This window comes from Perca fluviatilis, chromosome 18 (genome assembly GCF_010015445.1).
Source record: "Perca fluviatilis chromosome 18, GENO_Pfluv_1.0, whole genome shotgun sequence".
In the NCBI taxonomy this organism is placed as follows: domain Eukaryota; kingdom Metazoa; phylum Chordata; class Actinopteri; order Perciformes; family Percidae; genus Perca; species Perca fluviatilis.
The window spans coordinates 10,156,193-10,175,490 of record NC_053129.1 but is presented as its reverse complement, the minus strand read 5'-3'; the positions used below and the strand labels follow the sequence as shown (position 1 = coordinate 10,175,490).

At 42.3% G+C, this 19,298-nt stretch overlaps 1 protein-coding gene across 2 annotated transcripts in view; it reads left to right on the top strand.

The window, feature by feature from the left end:
• Positions 1 to 1,512: 1,512 nt before the first annotated feature.
• Positions 1,513 to 19,298, top strand: part of cnstb (consortin, connexin sorting protein b) — a 25,904-nt gene continuing 8,118 nt past the window's right edge. The window contains exons 1-5 of one of the 2 annotated variants that reach the window (XM_039782754.1): positions 1,513 to 1,719; positions 8,314 to 8,890; positions 10,681 to 10,790; positions 14,206 to 14,236; positions 17,745 to 17,831. In XM_039782754.1, the coding sequence (XP_039638688.1) occupies positions 8,803 to 8,890; positions 10,681 to 10,790; positions 14,206 to 14,236; positions 17,745 to 17,831 (316 nt within the window). In that variant the 5' untranslated portion in view covers positions 1,513 to 1,719; positions 8,314 to 8,802. Of the gene's footprint in view, positions 1,720 to 2,168; positions 2,349 to 8,313; positions 8,891 to 10,680; positions 10,791 to 14,205; positions 14,237 to 17,744; positions 17,832 to 19,298 lie in introns of those variants that run through there. The other variant, XM_039782755.1, reaches the window with a different exon arrangement.

Sequence of the window (19,298 nt, the reverse complement as noted above, 5' to 3'; positions counted from 1 at the left end):
CCCCCCTCTCTCATCCTCAATAACTACAGACACAGAAATGGCACATACTAAGGAAAGCTCATTGTGGGACTGGCTCTAGTGGCTGTAATTCTGCACCAAGGCTGAATTTCGGGAAAGAGACAGTACAGTATTAGGGGACCACTAAGGTCTATATAAAAGAGACTTCAGATACAGTATTAGGGGACCACTAAGGTCTATATAAAAGAGACTTCAGATACAGTATTAGGGGACCACTAAGGTCTATATAAAAGAGACTTCAGATACAGTATTAGGGGACCACTAAGGTATATATAAAAGAGACTTCAGATACAGTATTAGGGGACCACTAAGGTCTATATAAAAGAGACTTCAGATACAGTATTAGGGGACCACTAAGGTCTATATAAAAGAGACTTCAGATACAGTATTAGAGGACCACTAAGGTCTATATAAAAGAGACTTCAGATACAGTATTAGAGGACCACTAAGGTCTATATAAAAGAGACTTCAGATACAGTATTAGGGGACCACTAAGGTCTATATAAAAGAGACTTCAGATACAGTATTAGGGGACCACTAAGGTCTATATAAAAGAGACTTCAGATACAGTATTAGGGGACCACTAAGGTCTATATAAAAGAGACTTCAGATACAGTATTAGAGGACCACTAAGGTCTATATAAAAGAGACTTCAGATACAGTATTAGGGGACCACTAGGGCCTATATAAAAGAGACTTCAGATACAGTATTAGGGGACCACTAAGGTCTATATAAAACAGACTTCAGATACAGTATTAGGGGACCACTAAGGTCTATATAAAACAGACTTCAGATACAGTATTAGGGGACCACTAAGGTCTATATAAAACAGACTTCAGATACAGTATTAGGGGACCACTAAGGTCTATATAAAACAGACTTCAGATACAGTATTAGGGGACCACTAAGGCCTATATAAAAGCATCCAAAGAGCGCCATGTCATAGGACCTTTACAAATCTGACCTAGGGAGTGAGTGGCCATGTATGCTTCATTTTCAACACATTATATTTTCTGGCATATTACCTAAACAATGCCTATAACTGATCAAAAGATATTCGTCTCATATTGAAGAATTGAAATCCCAAAAGCACTGGGCTGGTGCTGTGCTGAGTGTTAGGGTGCTCCTTTAAGATCAAATAGCTGTAAGTGATGCACTGATTTGCATAACTGTGGCTCTCCGATAGACTTAAATCTATAACCACTTCGCGTGAGTTTTCTATTATGCTTATGTAATAGTAACAGTACAATGCAAAGACGATGCCCATTTTTCACTATCTCCATTGTAATCCGGCGCACGGTTTATCATCCCATAACACCCCATCAACATGACTTCGCTTCATCTGGCCTTACATAACCGCGCTGACACACAGCCAGGAATCCAGTGTGACACATCTGCCAGAAGATGGCAGCCTCAGCCACATGGTTAAATAAATAAATAAATAAATAAATAAATAAGCATGACATATAAGAATGTATTTTTTTTTTTTGCAACGAGGGGAAGCTGGAAAAAAAAAGAAAAAAGAAGAAGAAATTCCTCGGATTGGACCGTAAACAAGAAGCGTCCAGATGACAGAGTGAGGTTTATGTGGAGCCTGCTTGTGGGCCGAGACGGAGAAGGAAGGACCCACAGCACGACGCTGTTTCAGGGCGTTGATGTTCAGACGGCAAAGTGTGAGACATCATCATCATCATCCAGCGGTGAGTGCATCTCTCCATCCCACTGTAAGGCTACATGTGCTGTGCCGTGTATTCCGTGTGTTTATGTGACCGTTAACTTAGCTTGTACATGAAATATGGCATAGAGGGGTTTGGCTATTATTCTGCTTTACCAGAAGAAACTATAAACAACCCGAGAACGGATTTAAGATGTAGCCAAATATGTCGCAGCTAAATAATAACAGGAGACACAAACTCGATAGCCTGTCCTACTTCAGAAAGACGCCATGGTGTTTTTTCTTGTTCTTTAGGCTCAACGCCTTTCTAGTCTTAATGTCCATGTGACGATAAGACCAAACGAGGAAGACTAATTGAAAACTGATGTGAGCTATATAGGTAAAATGACGTTGAATTGAGCGCGAGGTTTCGTAGCGCACGATGCGTCAGCTGCACGCGCCTCCCCCGATGCACGCGTTCACTTTTCCAAAACGCACGCGCACGTGCAGACGCACCGACACTCGGCCACCCACTTTTTGCGACAATTTGTTTTCACGAACAGACGGAATGAATTGAAACCATTGAAACGGTCAACTGTAGAAACAATGGCAGAGACAAAAAGCACCAAAAAGCTGGTGTATTACACTGCTGCTCACCGTGTTCAAGGACTGAATGTAAGTTTTTCTACCTCCAAGGCAGCCAGTGCTCTTATAACCAGGTTTACTTGTGCGGTTTGTGACTACATGTTGACCATGTTATAGAGTGAAGATTTGTCAAACCAATCCACATTTAAAAAGAATGAAAGAAAACGTGAGGTTACAAGCAAGTTTGAAAGGAATAGACATTTTTGGAACTATGCTTAGATCGATACTCTCATATCTGTAACAGTTAGCCTACTGTAAATATGAAGCCAGAAGCCAGTTAGCTTAAAGGTCCAGTGTGTAACGTTTGTAGTTGTTCATTATCAAAATCTGTATTGCCCATCACAAACTTGCCCTTGTTGTTAATGAATATTTACCACCACCATCAATTTCAAGTATTCCTATTGGCTTGAAAATTTACATTTGCGCTTGCATGAACTGGTGTAGACCATAGACAGTATATAAGAATGGACCAACAGATCCCGTTGCTCTGGACCGAGACCAGTGAAGGACATTAGAAGCACTTTTCCGGTGATGGCTGAGCGTTACTGAGCAGCCTCCGACTGAGCTTGAAGACGTAGATGTGACGTGAGCAACGTGTCTGAAAGTTGGAAGTCTTCTGGTAGCTGTGCCAAGAGAAATCTCAATCATTCCCAATCTTGCAGAGACGGAGAGCGTAGGTATATGTAAGGAGATAACATAGGCACAGGCTAATTATTGCTAACTAAAATGCTAGTTAACATCAGTAATTAAACCTAAACAGCTCATGTAAGTCCAAACTGCCTGCGAGCTTCTCCTGTACTATACGGTAATTCCTCTACTGTGCGACAGTAAGTCGCTTGGTTATGACACAATCGTTAGCCTATTTTTACAAAAACGTCTGCTATGGAGCCATAACGTGAGGTACAAGGTAATGGAGCCTTTTATACATTGTCATGTTTCTTTAGAAATAAACAATGGACAAATAGAGTCTTTAACGCTTCAGATGTAAAGTTATTCGCTGTCAAAGTGACAAAATGACTGGCAGTCAATGGAATGCTAACGGGAGGTGATCGTTTTGCAGCATCAAAATGGCGCCATAGGAGCTACGCGTTCTGAAGCGAAGCTTACCGCCTTGGGGTAGACGCTGTCAGTACCCGATCCGTTCCACCTGCACAATCCGTTCTGCGCATGTGCAAGATGACACGTATGCCATGACGTAGGCGCAGATGATAATGCTGCGTTCATTCCACCACCACCTTGGAATAACGGCACCGCTTCCACCTGCACGATCCGTTCTGCGCATGCGCAAGATGTTCACACGCTAGCCTCCAGCTAACGTTAGTTAGCTAATAGCTAATTCGGCGGACCGCTAGGTGATTATAGCGGTCTGCCATTAGCCTCCACCGGGAAGCTAACGTTAGTTTAGCTAACGGTTAATTTGGCTAACCGCTAGCTGATTGCAGCGGTCTGCCGTTAGCCTCCACAGTTAAGCTAACGTTAGTTTAGCTAACAGCTAATTCGGCTAACCGCTAGCAGAGACAGCATGTAAACTTTAAAAGACCCTCAAAATAAAACTTGAAAATAAACGTTAACATATATAACAGCTGTTACGTCAGTTCTACTTTACTTGTGCTCATTTAAAATACAATCACTCAATACTTGTCTTTATTGTTATTACTGTAATGTCTTAATTTAGCTGTAGCCTGCTTTTCCCATTAAGTTTGACTTAACGTTATTTTAGACTGAATCTAGCTGCAGAAACAACGTAACCAGTGGGGCGGTGCCTGTTACTTCGAGGTGGCATGAACGCAGCATTATCATCTGCGCCTACGTCATGGCATACGTGTCATCTTGCACATGCGCAGAACGGATTGTGCAGGTGGAACGGATCGGGTACTGACAGACGCTCCATATTAATGCGGCATCTTGAAATACGTTAGCCGGTAAGGGACATACAGGACATACTGCTCCGCCTTTTGCATTTTCGACTCACAGCTGCGGCTAATGCGTATCGTCGCTTCCCGGGCCCCGGCAAGTTTGAAGAAGGAAACATGGAGGACCACACGTATTCAAAATCCAAATTTCAGGAACAGGAGTCTTCTTCTTCGCCCAGAATAAGAAAATGGATATTGAAAAGAGCAAGAGACTTGACGTCCTCAGAAAAAAGGTTCCTACACATTGGACCTTTAAGCTGTGGAGGAATTCAGCATACGGACGTTAAAACAATCTTAGCAAACAACTCCGGAAAGATGGTGTTAAAGTAGAGTGACCAGATTTCCCGGAACTAAAACCGGGACACTTTGCGCATGACCGTAGTGCTCGTGCACGCACACGCTTTTTAACGTGAACATGACCAGGTCAGACATAGACAGACAGATTAGACACAATTTTGCCAACAGCCCACGTAGACCTACTGCTCACAACATAAGGGGAGTATCTCAGTTAATATTCATGAATTTCCTTGGTATGTAGCCTACATATCTAAGAAATAATATTAAAAGATATTGAGTGAGTTTCGTGGGGGACCAACTTTATTTTTCAGAATTAAAGCATTCTTTTGGAAAATGCCACCCATTGAACTTGTTAAAGCTTATATGTACTTATCTGCAACAAACTGGACTAACAACAAGAATGTAAAGAATACATAAAAAGGTTACAGTAGGTGGTAATGCTCTGACTGGTTGCAAGTCGCCATTAAAAGAAGAAGAAGTTATCTTAAGCTAATTAGCATATACAGGGGGAAACCAAACGGCTCCCGACTCTGTCGACCACCTGCCAGCACCAAGCTTATTAAATAACACGTTACTTCTAGTTTCCTTTAATAGGTAATGTTAGTCAACGTGGTAGAATGATACGTTCTGATTTTAGGAGGTGGTTATGTCCTGGGCTTTATCTTAGCTTGCCAAGTTACCATTGGACAAAGCCAGGCCAGCTGTACCACTGTTTTCAGTCTTTATGCTAAGCTAACCGTCCTCTGGCTCAGAGATTAAAGCAGCATCTTCTCACCGAAACTCTCGGCGAGCAAGCGACCTAGCGTAATGTCGAGCTATCCCTTCTCTGCAACTCTCATAAAGGAATGGAGACCACTATCTGCCTGGAAGCTATGCAAAAAAAAATTAAATCTAAATCACCCTTTGGAAAATGGTCAGCAGTAATGTTAAAGGTGCTGTAGGTAAGACTTATAAAACTAACTTTCTGTCATATTTGCTGAAAATGACCCTATGTTCCAGTAGAACTACATGAAGCAGGTAATAAAAAAAAAAAATCTGTCTCCTCTGGCACCACCTACAGCCTGTAGTGCGATTCGCAAAAATCCACGCTCCCTGTTCAGATGCACCAATCAGGGCCAGGGGGGGTGTCTAACTGCGTGTCAATCACTGCTCATGCACACGCATTCATTCTCCCTTGTAGGGGGAGGGGCTTAGGAGACCGTTTTGGGTTTTAGCGGAAAGGGGGGAGGGACTGAGAAGTTGTTGATGTTAAAAATGTTTGGCTAAGTCCTGGATCTTCACAGTCCTACCTACAGCACCTTTAAGTAATGATAAATGGATAAACTGGCTAAACTAAACACAACAACAAAACACTGGTATGAATCTAGAAGATTGTTACCAAGTAGCCTATTGATTTAAAAAAGAAAAAGTGAAATGCATTAAACAGTAAAGTTTATATACAGTAGCAATGCACAGGAGAAATCAAACAGTGTAGTGTTAGCCTATAAGCAAGCCCAGATCTGTCATCATGTGTTTTAGTAAAATATACACAGATTTTCAACTTTAGCCTCCCCTGCATCAATCCTAATTTCATACTACACAACCTATGAGTCAGTCGCTGCTCCCAGCGTTTGTACTTTGTGTCACATTCCATGTTGCAGAATTCACAACGCTCACATGACTGCTAACATGCTGTGTGAACACATAGTATCACACAGCTTTCATGCCCTCAGACCACTCAAGCTGAAAATGTAGGTTTCATGAGGCGGAAATATATTTATCTACAGCATGTCAGCCATCCAGTTTGTAGAAAGCTGTCGTAAATTGATTTTTATTATTATTATTATGTTATAAGCCACATTTTTACGATACACTTTTTAGATCTTGGCGTTTTTACCTATATATTTTAACCAGAGGAAGGAAGGATATTAGTCATCGGATGTCTGGCTCCAAAGCTTTCAGAGAAACAAGCTGAGCCGACCTAAGTAGCTGATTCGCTCGCAGAGCAAAGAAACATTATGTCCCTTTGTTTTGAAGAGGAAAACAGCGTATTCTTCAGCTCCTGGTAAGAGTAATTGTCTGCAAGGACTGCAATGGTGGTGAAGAAACAACTCCCATGATCCCACGCTGCTTCACAATGTCACCAAACTGCATCTTTTGTTATGGTTTTGATTGAGACACCTAGACTGGGTAAACCCAGCCCGATCTGCCGGCGATTTGATTTCGCCCTGCAGCTGGAAACCTGTACGTTTATCTATCCTGCTTCCGTTACAAACTTGCGGGAACCAATCACAAACTGGCTTATCCACCTGGCGTGCTATTGGCGGGTTTAACACGATGATGATAGAGAAGCGACCAAGCAGCTTTTTGTTTACATTCAACGAGCCGGCCACCGAAAGCGCAGCATCCCGTTGATGCCACAGTCGCTGCTACGTCACCTGGATCGTTGGTCTGATTGGTTGAAGGACTATCCAATTGCGTACAGAGTCATTTGAACTATGCCCATTGATCACGGCTCTTGTGCAGTAGAAAATACAGAGCAGACTCCCCATACTAATGTTCAATCTTAAAAGATTGAGCTTGGTCTGGTGATATAGCCAGACTATGAGAGACCCTTAGCGGCAGTCAATTACACATTGTACGTATCTTGACAATGTGTCAAGGCCTTCACAGTACTGTGATTAGTGATCTATAATAATTATAGTGACAGGACTGGTTAACGGTTAAAGTGAATGCCCTATAAAAAGGTCATTCATCCTGATAATGTCAACCTTTTTTCAACAGCCGTTGTGAACTACCCTTAGGCAAAAAACTTCATCCTTATGTTGCTAGACATTGGATAAAAACATCAGCTAAAAGGCCTGCAAATGGAGACTTTTGCCTTTATATATTTACCACTCTACTTCATGCAATATATGCTATATGAAGCGGTGTACCGAGGTTGAAAGTGAACTTACGTGCGGAAATTAGGGAGATGTATAAATAGAGAGATTCCAAACGAACGACTGTCCCATCGTCGTCAGCTTATTTGTAAGTAAATGTTAGCACGTTAACATGCTAAACTAAAACGGTGGACACAGTAAACACGCTGACCATCAGCATGGCAGAATTGTCACTGTAAGCGTGTTAGCATGCTGCCGTTAGCATTTAGCTTAAAGCACTGCTTGTACAACTTCAGAGAGCTGCTAGCATTTCTGCCGACTCTCGGTCTTGTTGGTTACAAGGCGGCATCTGTCAAAAGGGGCAAATTTATGTCATTAACATAAATCACATTCACAAATGTCTGAGGGGGAATACATTAATAGATACTATACGCAGTCCCTTTGTTGCCCGGGTTCCAAGTTACAACATATCCCCTTTTTAGTTGTAAAGCCCTAAAAATTATATGTTGTAAGAAATGCTGGAAAAATGTTAGCCCTAACTTCTAAAAACCTCCCTGCCTGGTAGAACAACGTGTAAGAATAGATTATTGATAGTATACAGTGTGCTGTCTGTCTGCACTGACACATACTCATTGCTATTTATTCTACTCCACAGACTACTATGAAGTTATTTTCAACCCGGGAGTTATTCAGAATGGAGCACTCTGCCATGCCTCAATGGGCAGTTATGGTTTATACACAAAGACAGCCCTTTCAGTCAATGACATAACTGCCATTTCACCAGAAATGCTGCTTCTCTTTGCATCCAACTTCTGTCTTCTTTCTCTGATTACACTATGTGTCCTCTCCTTCTCTGAACACACTGAATGCATGAGGCATACATTATGTTCTCTTCTAAAAAATGTACCTATTTTATTTTGACAGCTCGCTGGGGAAAAGGAAAGGAGGCTGCACTGAATTCTGTGTCTAAGAGAGGAGAGGAAAAGCACAATAAACCATACAGAGGACTGCGGAAAGTCTGCCAAATCTGAGAGCATCATCCTCCACTGCTCAGCCTTCATAGATTATGGTGGACATTTCAAATCTCCCTTTCCACGACCACCCAGGAGAAGCGGTGGAGGATTAAATCACATGCTCCGTCACGAGTGATAACAAACCAAACCTGCCGAAGCCTCATTCTCCAGTGCTCGAGACACCCTTGAATCCTTTCTGGGAGCTTAGAGCAACATAGACGTTCCTCAGTCATTTCCTTATCTCGCTCATAGGAAGTGCACAGATAAAAGTCAGAAACAGTTCATGTTTTTCAAGTGAGGGCAGAAAAAAAAAAAGCCAGCCACGGCCCACTGGAGGGTCTCAGAAAAGCTTTCGGGGAACGTCGACTTGGAAGACAAGATTGCTGCAGTGGCGGAGGTGATGGGTAACAAGAACGCCACCCCGCCAAAAGATCCCGACACTGGGACAACGCAGAAAGAGGAAGGGGTGTTCATCGACAGTGCCACAGGTAAAATAACTTCTCCGTCTTGTTTTTCCTCTAATGCACTGACTGCTGTGCTGTTTGTACACCTCCGAGAGTGTTGCTTTTTCTTTTCCAGTATCCGCTAATGTGGAGGGTAATTACATTACAGTTCATTCACTAAAATGCCTCTAAAAGACAGTTCATCTTTAACAACAATACCAAACACTGTTCTTCGGAGAACTGCTGATGGGCAGCTTTTAAGAACAACTCAGATCTTATCATCCGTCTGTGGACCACAGTTTCCACAAACTGCTGTAGCGCGCCGGAAAAAACAGCTTAATATATCATCAGGATCATACTAAGCCGTAATTAAGCCACTGACAATATTCCTGGATGTTTGCAGCGTACTGTGCTATACAGCTGGAGCTGATAGCCTATGCTACATAAGTGTTGCCCTATACAGCTACAGTTAATAGTGACTAATTGTCACAGTAACGGCTGCAGGCGAGCGGTTGACAGGCTTTCACCGATTGGCAACCTGCTGAGCCGACAGCCTGCAGCTTTAACATCAAGTCTTCTGTGGCTGTGATGACACACACCACACACACACACACACACACACACACACACAGTCAGTGTTGTAATAGTCTATATTGACGACGGATGTCCCTCATTTCGGCTGGATGTCTGTCACCTTCCGCTTTCTTTGTGTTGTAATTCTAAACTCCGGTGGATTTGTGAGGACTATGGTTAACTGCTCCTCAGATCTCTGCAGGGTCAATCCAGACAGCTAGCTAGACTATCTGTCCAATCGGAGTTTTCTCACGCACGCCTAAAACAACCTTCTTTTTTTCTTTAAAGATTATCTTTTTTTCTGCCTTTATTTTGATAATACAGCAGAAGACATGAAAGGGGAGAGAGAGGGGGGAATGACATGCAGCAAAGGACCGCAGGTCGGAGTCAAACCTGGGCCCGCTGCGTCAAGGAGTAAACATATATATATATATATATATATATCTTTAAACGTTGTGATTGTTGATGTTCAATCAAAACAAGTTCCTTCCCGAGACTATTTTGCAGCGGCACCGTTGCTCCGTCCGGCGCTTAGCACCACCCAAGACAATTGAGATTGGTTTAAAGAAATGCCAATAAACCACAGCACATTTCTCTCCCATCCCGGAATGCTGTGTGGACTAGCCAGACCCTCCTCCGCAGCACTGTGTAGGAAGGTCTGGAAAACCTTCCTTGCGGAACGATGTAGACTAATATTGTCCTTATGCTTTTATACAGTGATTTAGTATTGAAAAAAAAAAGTACTTTTTTAATCTGCCAAAGACAGATTAAAGAAGAATGATCAAAACCGACGCAGCAGATATCGAGATACTAAGATATCCTGACTCAAGCGCCAAGAAATGCTGGATCCTACATTTCCCATAAAAATGCAACCAATAGCATCTCTTTGTTAGACTTTATTGTCTGGTAAGTATCCAAGTCTTTCAAACTAACACACCTCCAAATGACATCATCAGGGTTATTTTCTTAGACGTGTCAAAGCTCTTCCAAAGTAAAGATATTTTACAATGTTTTTACAGCCTGAGTAATACTCCTGATGACGAGTAAACTGGCTGTCAGAGTGTAAATAGGTGGCGTGGCCCTTTAAGTAATAAGGGAAAGTGTATATTTTCATACCATTAAGTTAACATTTCTATCACAGATGGATTACATAAACCACTGAGACATGCAGTGCAGAAACACCACGGCAAAGAGTAGAATTTATACATCAAGGCTGTAACTGTAATATCACTGAAGCATTTGTTTGCGTTTTGTGTTTCTAGGAAGCGTCTCCAGAGATGAACGGCCGGGCCCCAGCCCAGAGCTGCTGGCCTCCCTGCAGTCCCTCAGAGAAAACAGTGACTACACACTGCTGCCACACTCCCTGCACCAGGTGTGTGTCTGTGTATGCGTGTGTAGGCGAACGTTCGAGAGATAATGGGAAGCGTTTTTTTTCTTCTTTTTTCTCCCAAATCCAGAGGGAATATGCGTCTTCATTTAGTCAGACAGAATGGCTTCATCTGTGGGTGTGTATGCATAAACATCTGTTTGTGAGTCTCTGTATCCTTACTCCCGTGTGACCTTATTACAAAGCCTCTGCTTTCTCTTGTTAGCTGGGACAAATATAACAAATCCCCGAGCTGGTGTTTCTCAAAACGTATTTAAAGAGCTTGTTAGGTTTCCCCAGCGTGTAAATGCGCCGATGGTTTACGATTGAAAAAAGGTCAGCCGTCTGAAAAAAACTCAAACGTTCCCCGTTACTGAAGCATAAAAGAACATTTATGCAACTGTTCCACGATGCAGGTGCGGGGACTTGAGCTGGCAACCCCATGCTCTTTTGTTTCCCATGTCTAATATTCTCTCCCCTACCGCCTCCACTCCCTCAGATCACAGTTATGGTGTTCAAACAGACATGCTAATTAGTGCGATAAGTGTGATAAATATAGGTTGGGTCAGTCTCTGCGTGTAGTTTGAAAAGGATCACGGCATAAAGACAGCGGATAGTCGTGCAATACTATAATTTGTAGACCACAATCTCCTAACAACACAAAGACAATAGGATTAATTTGTCCCAGCTATTCCAGCACCCTGAGAAGCTTGGTGTTTTTTTTAGCTTCACCGCCAGCTCCACTAATCATGGAACAAAGGCAAAAGCTGTTTTTTTCCTTCTTCTCAAACACTAAGAAAAGAAAGGAGAAGCAATGCAGCGCAGTGCAATCCGGTTCACATTCCGTTGGCCAAAGCAGTTGCATGACGTGTTAGACTGTAAGAGTCATGCATGGTCCTTTTGTCATATATACACTGCAAATACAAGGAATTTGGTGTGAGTTACGCTCTACTGCGCTATACAGGCCCAAGTTTAACAGAAACATGGTCAGTGTCTCTCATACTCTATAAGACATGAAGGTCCTTATTTGGTCATGTGTGCTAGCACATGCTTTTCTGGTGTGCTAAATAGTTCATGGACCTAAATTCGTTAAATTTGTTAAATACTAAAGATACCCCAAAATCATGTCTCATAATCTGTCCGTGCCTAGTATGTTAAAAGCTCTGACTTATTATTTTTTTTCTTCAGATCTGTGGCTGTCATGTCTGTTCCAACAAATACACAGGGTGTCATTCACTTAGAGAAAAAAAACATCATTATTGTTCATGTTAAATAATGAGTGTTATGCATACTAACACTCAAATAACACTCAATGCATCGGAAAATCAAACTGGAATTTGGCAGACAGTCTTCTTCCTGAGTAAATAAATGCTCTGTTTTCTCACTGAGGGCTTCGTTCAGACCAATGAAAGCGAGCTGGCGATTCGCCGCAGGGTTGTGCGGCGCAGGGAGTGTCACTTAAATGGCCCATTTGTGTGACATCCTGTTGTGTTCTTTAACCCCCCCCCCACACACAAGTAGACAGCACAAGTAGACGTTATACTTTGCAATTAGTATTCTCCGTCAGAGCGTTCACAGATCTCGACATTTAAGGCCACACTTGGTGGGCAGCTTCGTTACACGGAGAAAGAGTGCTTAGTTGTTGCAGGAAACCGTCGGCTGTTACACAAACTCCTCGGCAGTTAAGTGCTCAAGTTTCTTTTTCTTTTTTTTTTACCCTCCTAGTGTTTTAAAACTTTCTTGTGGCAGGCGATAGAGGTCGGTGATGTTCCCTGTTTACTGTACGGGACTCTCACACACCGCCTCAATACACACTGACGAGCCTGATCGCGGGCTACCATGATTGGCCACGCCAGCGTGACGTCGGGTTGCGTTTCTCCACAAGTTGAATTGGTCTTAACTTTTCGGTTTGCTTGCGTTTTTTTTTCTTCGTTTTTTCGGCTCCCTCATGCGGCATCCCCCGTCGCAGCCTAAACACAATACCCCCATTCAAAATAGGTTTGTGTGAATGTGTGAATGCAGCCTAAATGCCGTTTTGTGCTTCTTTTGTTTTTTTTAAGATTATTGTTTGGGGTTTTTCCCTTTATTTTTGAAAGTGAATAGACATGAAAGGGGGAGAGAGATGGGGGATGACACACAGCAAAGGGCGGCACGTCGGATTCGAACCCTGCGCCGCTGCAGGACTCTCTTACTGGGTGAGCTAGAGGCCGCCCCCGCTGTTTTGTGCTTCTGCGTCGAATTCCGGGGCTTAACCTTTTTTGGGGGGTGGCTTGGTCGTTTGCACTACCGACTCATTTCCTGGTTCTCCTTCTCCATAAACAACATGAAATCAAGGAGAGGGTTACATTTTCCTGCTACAGATTTCCCACCGTGGTCAGAAAGAACAGACACTTATTTTCTCTCACTATCATAAAACAGCGTTGAGCCTGAAGGCAACAGGGCTTCTGTTTATTTATCACCGGTAGGCACTGACAGCAACAAGTTCACAGAAATGCTGACACATACAGCATACACAAGTTCATATCACAACCAGATTGCCAAAGGGATAGTTTAATTTTAGAAATATTCAAGAAATACAGGCCACTGGGGAGATACAGATGTATATGATATATAAGAAATATCTTGGGGTTTGGGACTAATAAACAAACAATCTTAGTCAGTCTCATTCCACTTATAATATGCATTTTATACAATTCACCTTAATCATTTGGGCTAGAAAATAGTCACCAGATTAATTGATGGGTAGCTCACCTGGTAGAGCCCGCGCCCATGAATAGAAGTTCACTCCTTGATGCAGCAGCTGTGGGTTTGACTCTGACCTGCGGTCCTTTGCTGCATGTCATTCCCCCCTCTCTCTCCCTTTTCATGTCTTCAGCTGTCCTATAAAAATAAAGGCCTAAAATGCCCAGAAATTAATGATAAAAAATTTTTTTTAAGTATTGCAGCCCTAAAACTACCTGCCATCATGGAATCACAGAAGAACATCTGACGAGGTGAAACCTCCCCATCTCTAGATTTACTAAGTCGTATTGTCTTGTGGTTGTGCAGAGGAAGGTATAAAGTGGATGGGGGGGAAAAAAAGCCCACGGAGACACGTTAATCCAGACCATAATTATTTGCATGTGACTTCATGTCCCACGGTGTGTCTCCATGGCTCTGCATCTCGGTATGACTCTGTCATGTGATCTTCATCTTTGATGGAATTTGGTGAATTTCAAACAAAAACATTTTGGTCAGACAGCCTAATTAGTGTTTGACTTCATCATTTTTCAGTCACTGTGTGCTTTGATGCTTCATGGGTTAACGCCGATGTTTCTCACCTAAACGCTTAACGGAGTCACACAGATGATGTACAATTCTGTACACGGCACTGTGTGGACTCAACCTCCTGTCTAATCAGTTCTCTCTCTTTTTTTTTCAGATCGCAGAGGCCTACTCGCTCAAAGAGGACTGTATCCTTTCATATCTACAATAACCTCATTTTGTTCTACTTTTATGTATTGTAACATTTGCCAGTCAGGACCTACCCAATCTGAGGGTTGTTCCCCCCCTAAAAAAATCATTAAAACACATGCTGTGTATTTTAAAAATGTAATAATATATAATTGAAATAATTGTGCAAGTAGTAAAACTATATATCGGGGCAAAAATTGCCTTTTAAGTTTAAAAACATCTTGAGCCCCCCCTTCCTTACCTCACAGTGGTTTGGTCCGTTCGGTGGGAGCTGCGTTGTTAAAGGTCCGGTGTGTAACGTTTTTAGTTGTTAATTATCAAAATCTGTGTTGCCCGTTCACAAACTTGTCCTTTTTCGTGAATATTTACCACCACCATCAATTCAAAGTATTCCTTTTGGCTTATTTGCATTCGCATGAACTGGGGTAGACGCTCCATATTCATGCGCCATCTTGAAATACGGTAGACGGTAAGGGACATACTGCTCTGCCATTCGCGTTTTCGCTGTCACATGATAAACTCACAGGTGCTGCTATTGCTGCTAATGGGTATCGTAGCTTCCCGGCCCGGTAAGTTTGAAGAAGGAAACATGGAGGACCACACGTATTCGACATCCAAATTTCAGGAACGGGAGTCTTCTTCTTCGCCTAGAAAAAGAAAAAGGATATTGAAAAGAGCCAGAGACCGGCTTTTTGAAGTGTGAAGGCTACCGTAGCTGTAATACCTACTTTGAACTGCGTGGTGTGAGAGAGTTGATTGCGATATATGAGCTCAACGCTAGATGGGAGAAATTCCTACACATTGGACCTTTAAGTGGGACAGCGCTGGGTGGGAGAAAGAACAAAATTTGAATCACTTCAGTAACTTAACGTTAGTTGTGCAACTCCAGTAAGTAGACAAAGCTATTTTATTCACTTAAAAATCGAGTGAAGTGATTATTTTTTCTGTGTCCTTAATAAATTAGTCATGACAAAATATTTTTCCATGAATCCTCTACGGTTATACCGTTACCTAGCTTGTTTGGTAGCTTGTTGGATAGTTAGTTAACGTTAGCTAGCTTGCTAATTCCACCCACCGTGCTTTCACTGGTTACAGAAAATTCTAGTTAGTTAGCTAGCTTGCTTGCTAGGGGCTTCAGTTCTCAGTTCAGCATAATCTGTATTGGAGAAAAGAATCACTTCATCCGATGTTTAAAGTGAATAAAATCGCTTGCCAGCCTTCTTACTGGAGTTCCACAACTAACGTTACCCACATCCTGTACAAGTACAATTTTGGCTGTATTATTTTGTCCCCTTCAAAAATTGCTCTTGAGAAATGTCATGTTTATTGTCCCCCCCAACTGTTAGATGAAATTTACGCCCATGCCAGTTGCAAGTATTTTTCCTGACTGAGCCAGACTGGCACATGCCACGATAAAAAAAAAAAAAAATGTAAGAGTGTGATATCCTCTCTATGGAGTAGGGGCTTCTATCTCATTTGGGGTTTAGCTTTGGTGAGGGTCCTCAGGCGGAGCAGGTTTGGGGCTTTCTTCCATTTCAATCAGGAGAGACTTCGTTTGCAGATATGCAAAGATATTTATTGTACAACTGTATGATATTGAATGTACAAAGTCTTTTGGAGATTGGACTCCATCGAATTAATAATCTTCTTAAAGGGGTAGTAAATAGGAACATAACCCCCGATGGAGCCCAGACACTGGTGGCGGCGGCGAAGAGACCAGAGACCGGACCGAAGAGGCAACGGAGTGGTCAGCCGGGAGAAACACAACGACCGGAGGCGGCAGGGGAGGAGGAGGGTCGAGTGCTTTGCCTGACATGACAGCTGACAGCACAAGGAGAGAACAGATTTAAAGCAGAGTTGTAAGGCTGCGATTGGCCCTTGAATCTCGTGGCCAAGTCTGATTGGTTTAACTGACAGCGTCACTTCTTGAACAGCTGATTTGATTTAAGAATGAGTAGGTGATTGGGTTAATGACGTCTTCCTGAAAGAATTTGCGCTGAGCTTCATTAGAGGCCTGTGTTGGTCTGATGAAGGCCGACACGTGACCCTGCAGGAACAAAAGTAATACTATTCAGATATTTAAAATGCCAACAAGCAACAACAAATGTTAAAACAAAATATGTCAGAGGGCCAAAAGCTTCTGTCGTTCATCTTTTTTTCTCAGGTTCGCTAGGTCTATCTTTCTGTAAGCCACGACATTGTCTGTCTCGTTGTTGTTTTCTATCTGTTCATTTGTCTCCCAGTAACTGGGTGTTCCCCACACTTTGGCTGAAAGCCCTGAAGGCTTGTAGGAGTAGTTTCCTCTGGCTTGGTTTGTGCTGTTGGTCTGGCAACTCGCAAGGAGGACAGCGTGTGATCCGAGAAGGAGCTGTAAATGTCTATTAACGTGTTGTTTAAACACTCTGAGCAATACAATACGACATCTTCTTTGTAGCGTCCATGTTGTTTCCACATTACCATTTAAAGCTCATGAACACCGAAGTCGGAAGAGTTCCCAAACTGGGAAATGGTCCGAGGAGCAGGTGAATGCACCATAGGCCTTGGCAGAGGTCCATTCGAGTTTTGATGTTATCCGTGCAGGAAGCGGTTATGGCTTTTGTTGATATTGCTTTTAAAATAAGTTTAGTAACGTTTTGGTTTTTTTTTTTCTTGTTTTTTTCATTCCTTTTGTCTTATGTTTCTATTATATATGATCAGAACGTGGACACTGAAACGTTGTGTAATCTATTACCACAGCAAAAACAGGTTCCATTAATTGACCCAAAATATAAAGTATAAAGTACTTCACTTCAATAACAAATCCCAAACTACAACGGAATGTGTATTTTAATGCATTGATATACTGTAAGTATATTCCTTTGCTGCCTTGTTTTTTTATTTTTGGGAAAAGTACGTATGGCACCGTCTCAATCCACCCTCTCTCTCTGACTAACTAGACTCCTATTTATCTTGGCTAATGGGTCATTTCCTCTGCCTCTAGTCTTGATGCTATACGATATTGTAATTGTTGCTGCCCTTTTCCTTTTGACATGTTTAGCTGATGCTGACATAAAATGAGTGAGCAGGCTGTGTTTCACTCATCTTATTGCCTTTTTCATTATAAGGATCTTTCTAACCTCTAGGTCACCTGAGGCTCTGTTCCATTTACTTTGCCGCCCTTGTGTTTTGTATTGATTTTGGTTTATTAGTTATTAAAAGGTGCATGGTGTGTGCACCACAATGACTCATCAGCCTCCTAAATTCAAGTATACTGTATGTTTGCAAGAACAAATTGATTGTGGTGTCATTTAACGTGACCGACATATTATTATCTTATGTCTTTAACGATTGATAATCTCAGTTATATCAGTAAGGAACAATCCCTGTTTTTGCCATTATATGTCCGCTGGTGAATAAAAGCCAGTGTTTTTACAGAAATAACCAGAAAAAAATGACTTAAACCGTAGTTACTCAGAGACGTTTCAATTGAAAGTCTCAGTTAGTGTCTTTAACTAACGATGCTACCAGACCAGTGGGCCATCCAGTTCCTCCAGCTGGAGAAACTCTACCACCAACGTCTGCTCTCCAACCTCGCCGCCCTGCAGGATAACTGGGGTACTGCATGCATCTGTTTCTTCCCTCTGTTAAACAGTCCTTCCAGAAAAATGCAGTTTTTTTGTGATTGTTGCGGGCAAAAATCCATGATTATGCGGCACGTTTTCTTAAAAAATGCGATGGAAGATGCAGGATATTTCTGTAATTTTATGCGATGAAATTGCGGGAACTTGCAAAAACTGCAGTTTGATGAAAAAGAGAAAAAAAGTGATTCCCCCAACACCCTGCTTTTCCATGATGTTCATGTCGCGTAATTACATCACGTCATAACGTTCCCATGGCAACGGAAAATGGCTGCTCTTGTGTGAAGTAAACGCAAAATTTTTCAATTACTGCTAAGATATATGTGACTTTTTTGCAACGAAAATGCGGGGATTATGAAATCCAGCCCCGCATATTTTATGCCGAAATCGGCAATTTATGCGCCATATTTGAAAAAATGCGGACTTTGGCTGATTATGCATTGAATTATGCGATCGCATAATCGCGTTTTTCTGGAGGGACTGAAACATTATCTTAACATTATCTGTTGGCGCACATTTGTTTTTAGGGCGCTATCGTACGCGGGGCTCCGGTGTAGATGGCGTGCTTTAAAAACTCTTTGGATCCGTGGCCGGGTTGGTTCAGTGGGTAGAGCAGGCGCACATATACTGAGAGGAGAGGTTTAAGCCTCGACGCAAAGGTCCAGGGTTCGAGTCCGACCTGTGACAATTTCCTGCATGTATTCCCCCACTCTCTCTCCCCTTTCTCCCCTCGATGTCCTGTCAAATTAAAGGTGGCAAAGCCCAAAATAAATAAATAAAAACTCTTTGAATCCTATGTTGTCACTTGATGACCGTTCAAGCTGAAACTTTAAGTTGGATATGTCATATATATATACCCTTTATTTTACATCATAACAGAACTAGGTACTCAGGTTCTCAAAATAGGGTTCTCAAAATAAAACCACTTACTCAAACACCGACTCATGGTCAAAGAAACTGTAGACACACACACCTGTGGCAATTTGTCCACCCTTTAGCGCAGTGGTTCTCAACCGTTTCCAGTCGTGGCAACCCCCCTGAAATGATCTTGCAACCCGCTTGGGGGTCCCGAACCCCAGGTTGAGAACCACTGCTTTAATTCCATTCAATTCAATTTTATTTATAGTATCAAATCATAACAAGAGTTATCTCGAGACACTTTACAGATAGAGTAGGTCTAGACCACACTCTATAATTAATAAAGTCCCAACAATTCTAGTAATTCCCTCAAGAGCAAGCACAGTGCGACGGTGCGACAGTAGACGATGGCAATCCACACTGGGCCTTCAATGAAAATGACTCCAACATTATCCGTGATCAAAAACCTAAATGTAAGTCTGTTGTGGTATCTGGCCCTATAAGTTTAAACTCTGTATGAAGCTCAAATGTGCAGAGTCATCAGGAGCACTGTGGTAGCGCAGTGGGTAATGATTTACCTCTCAGT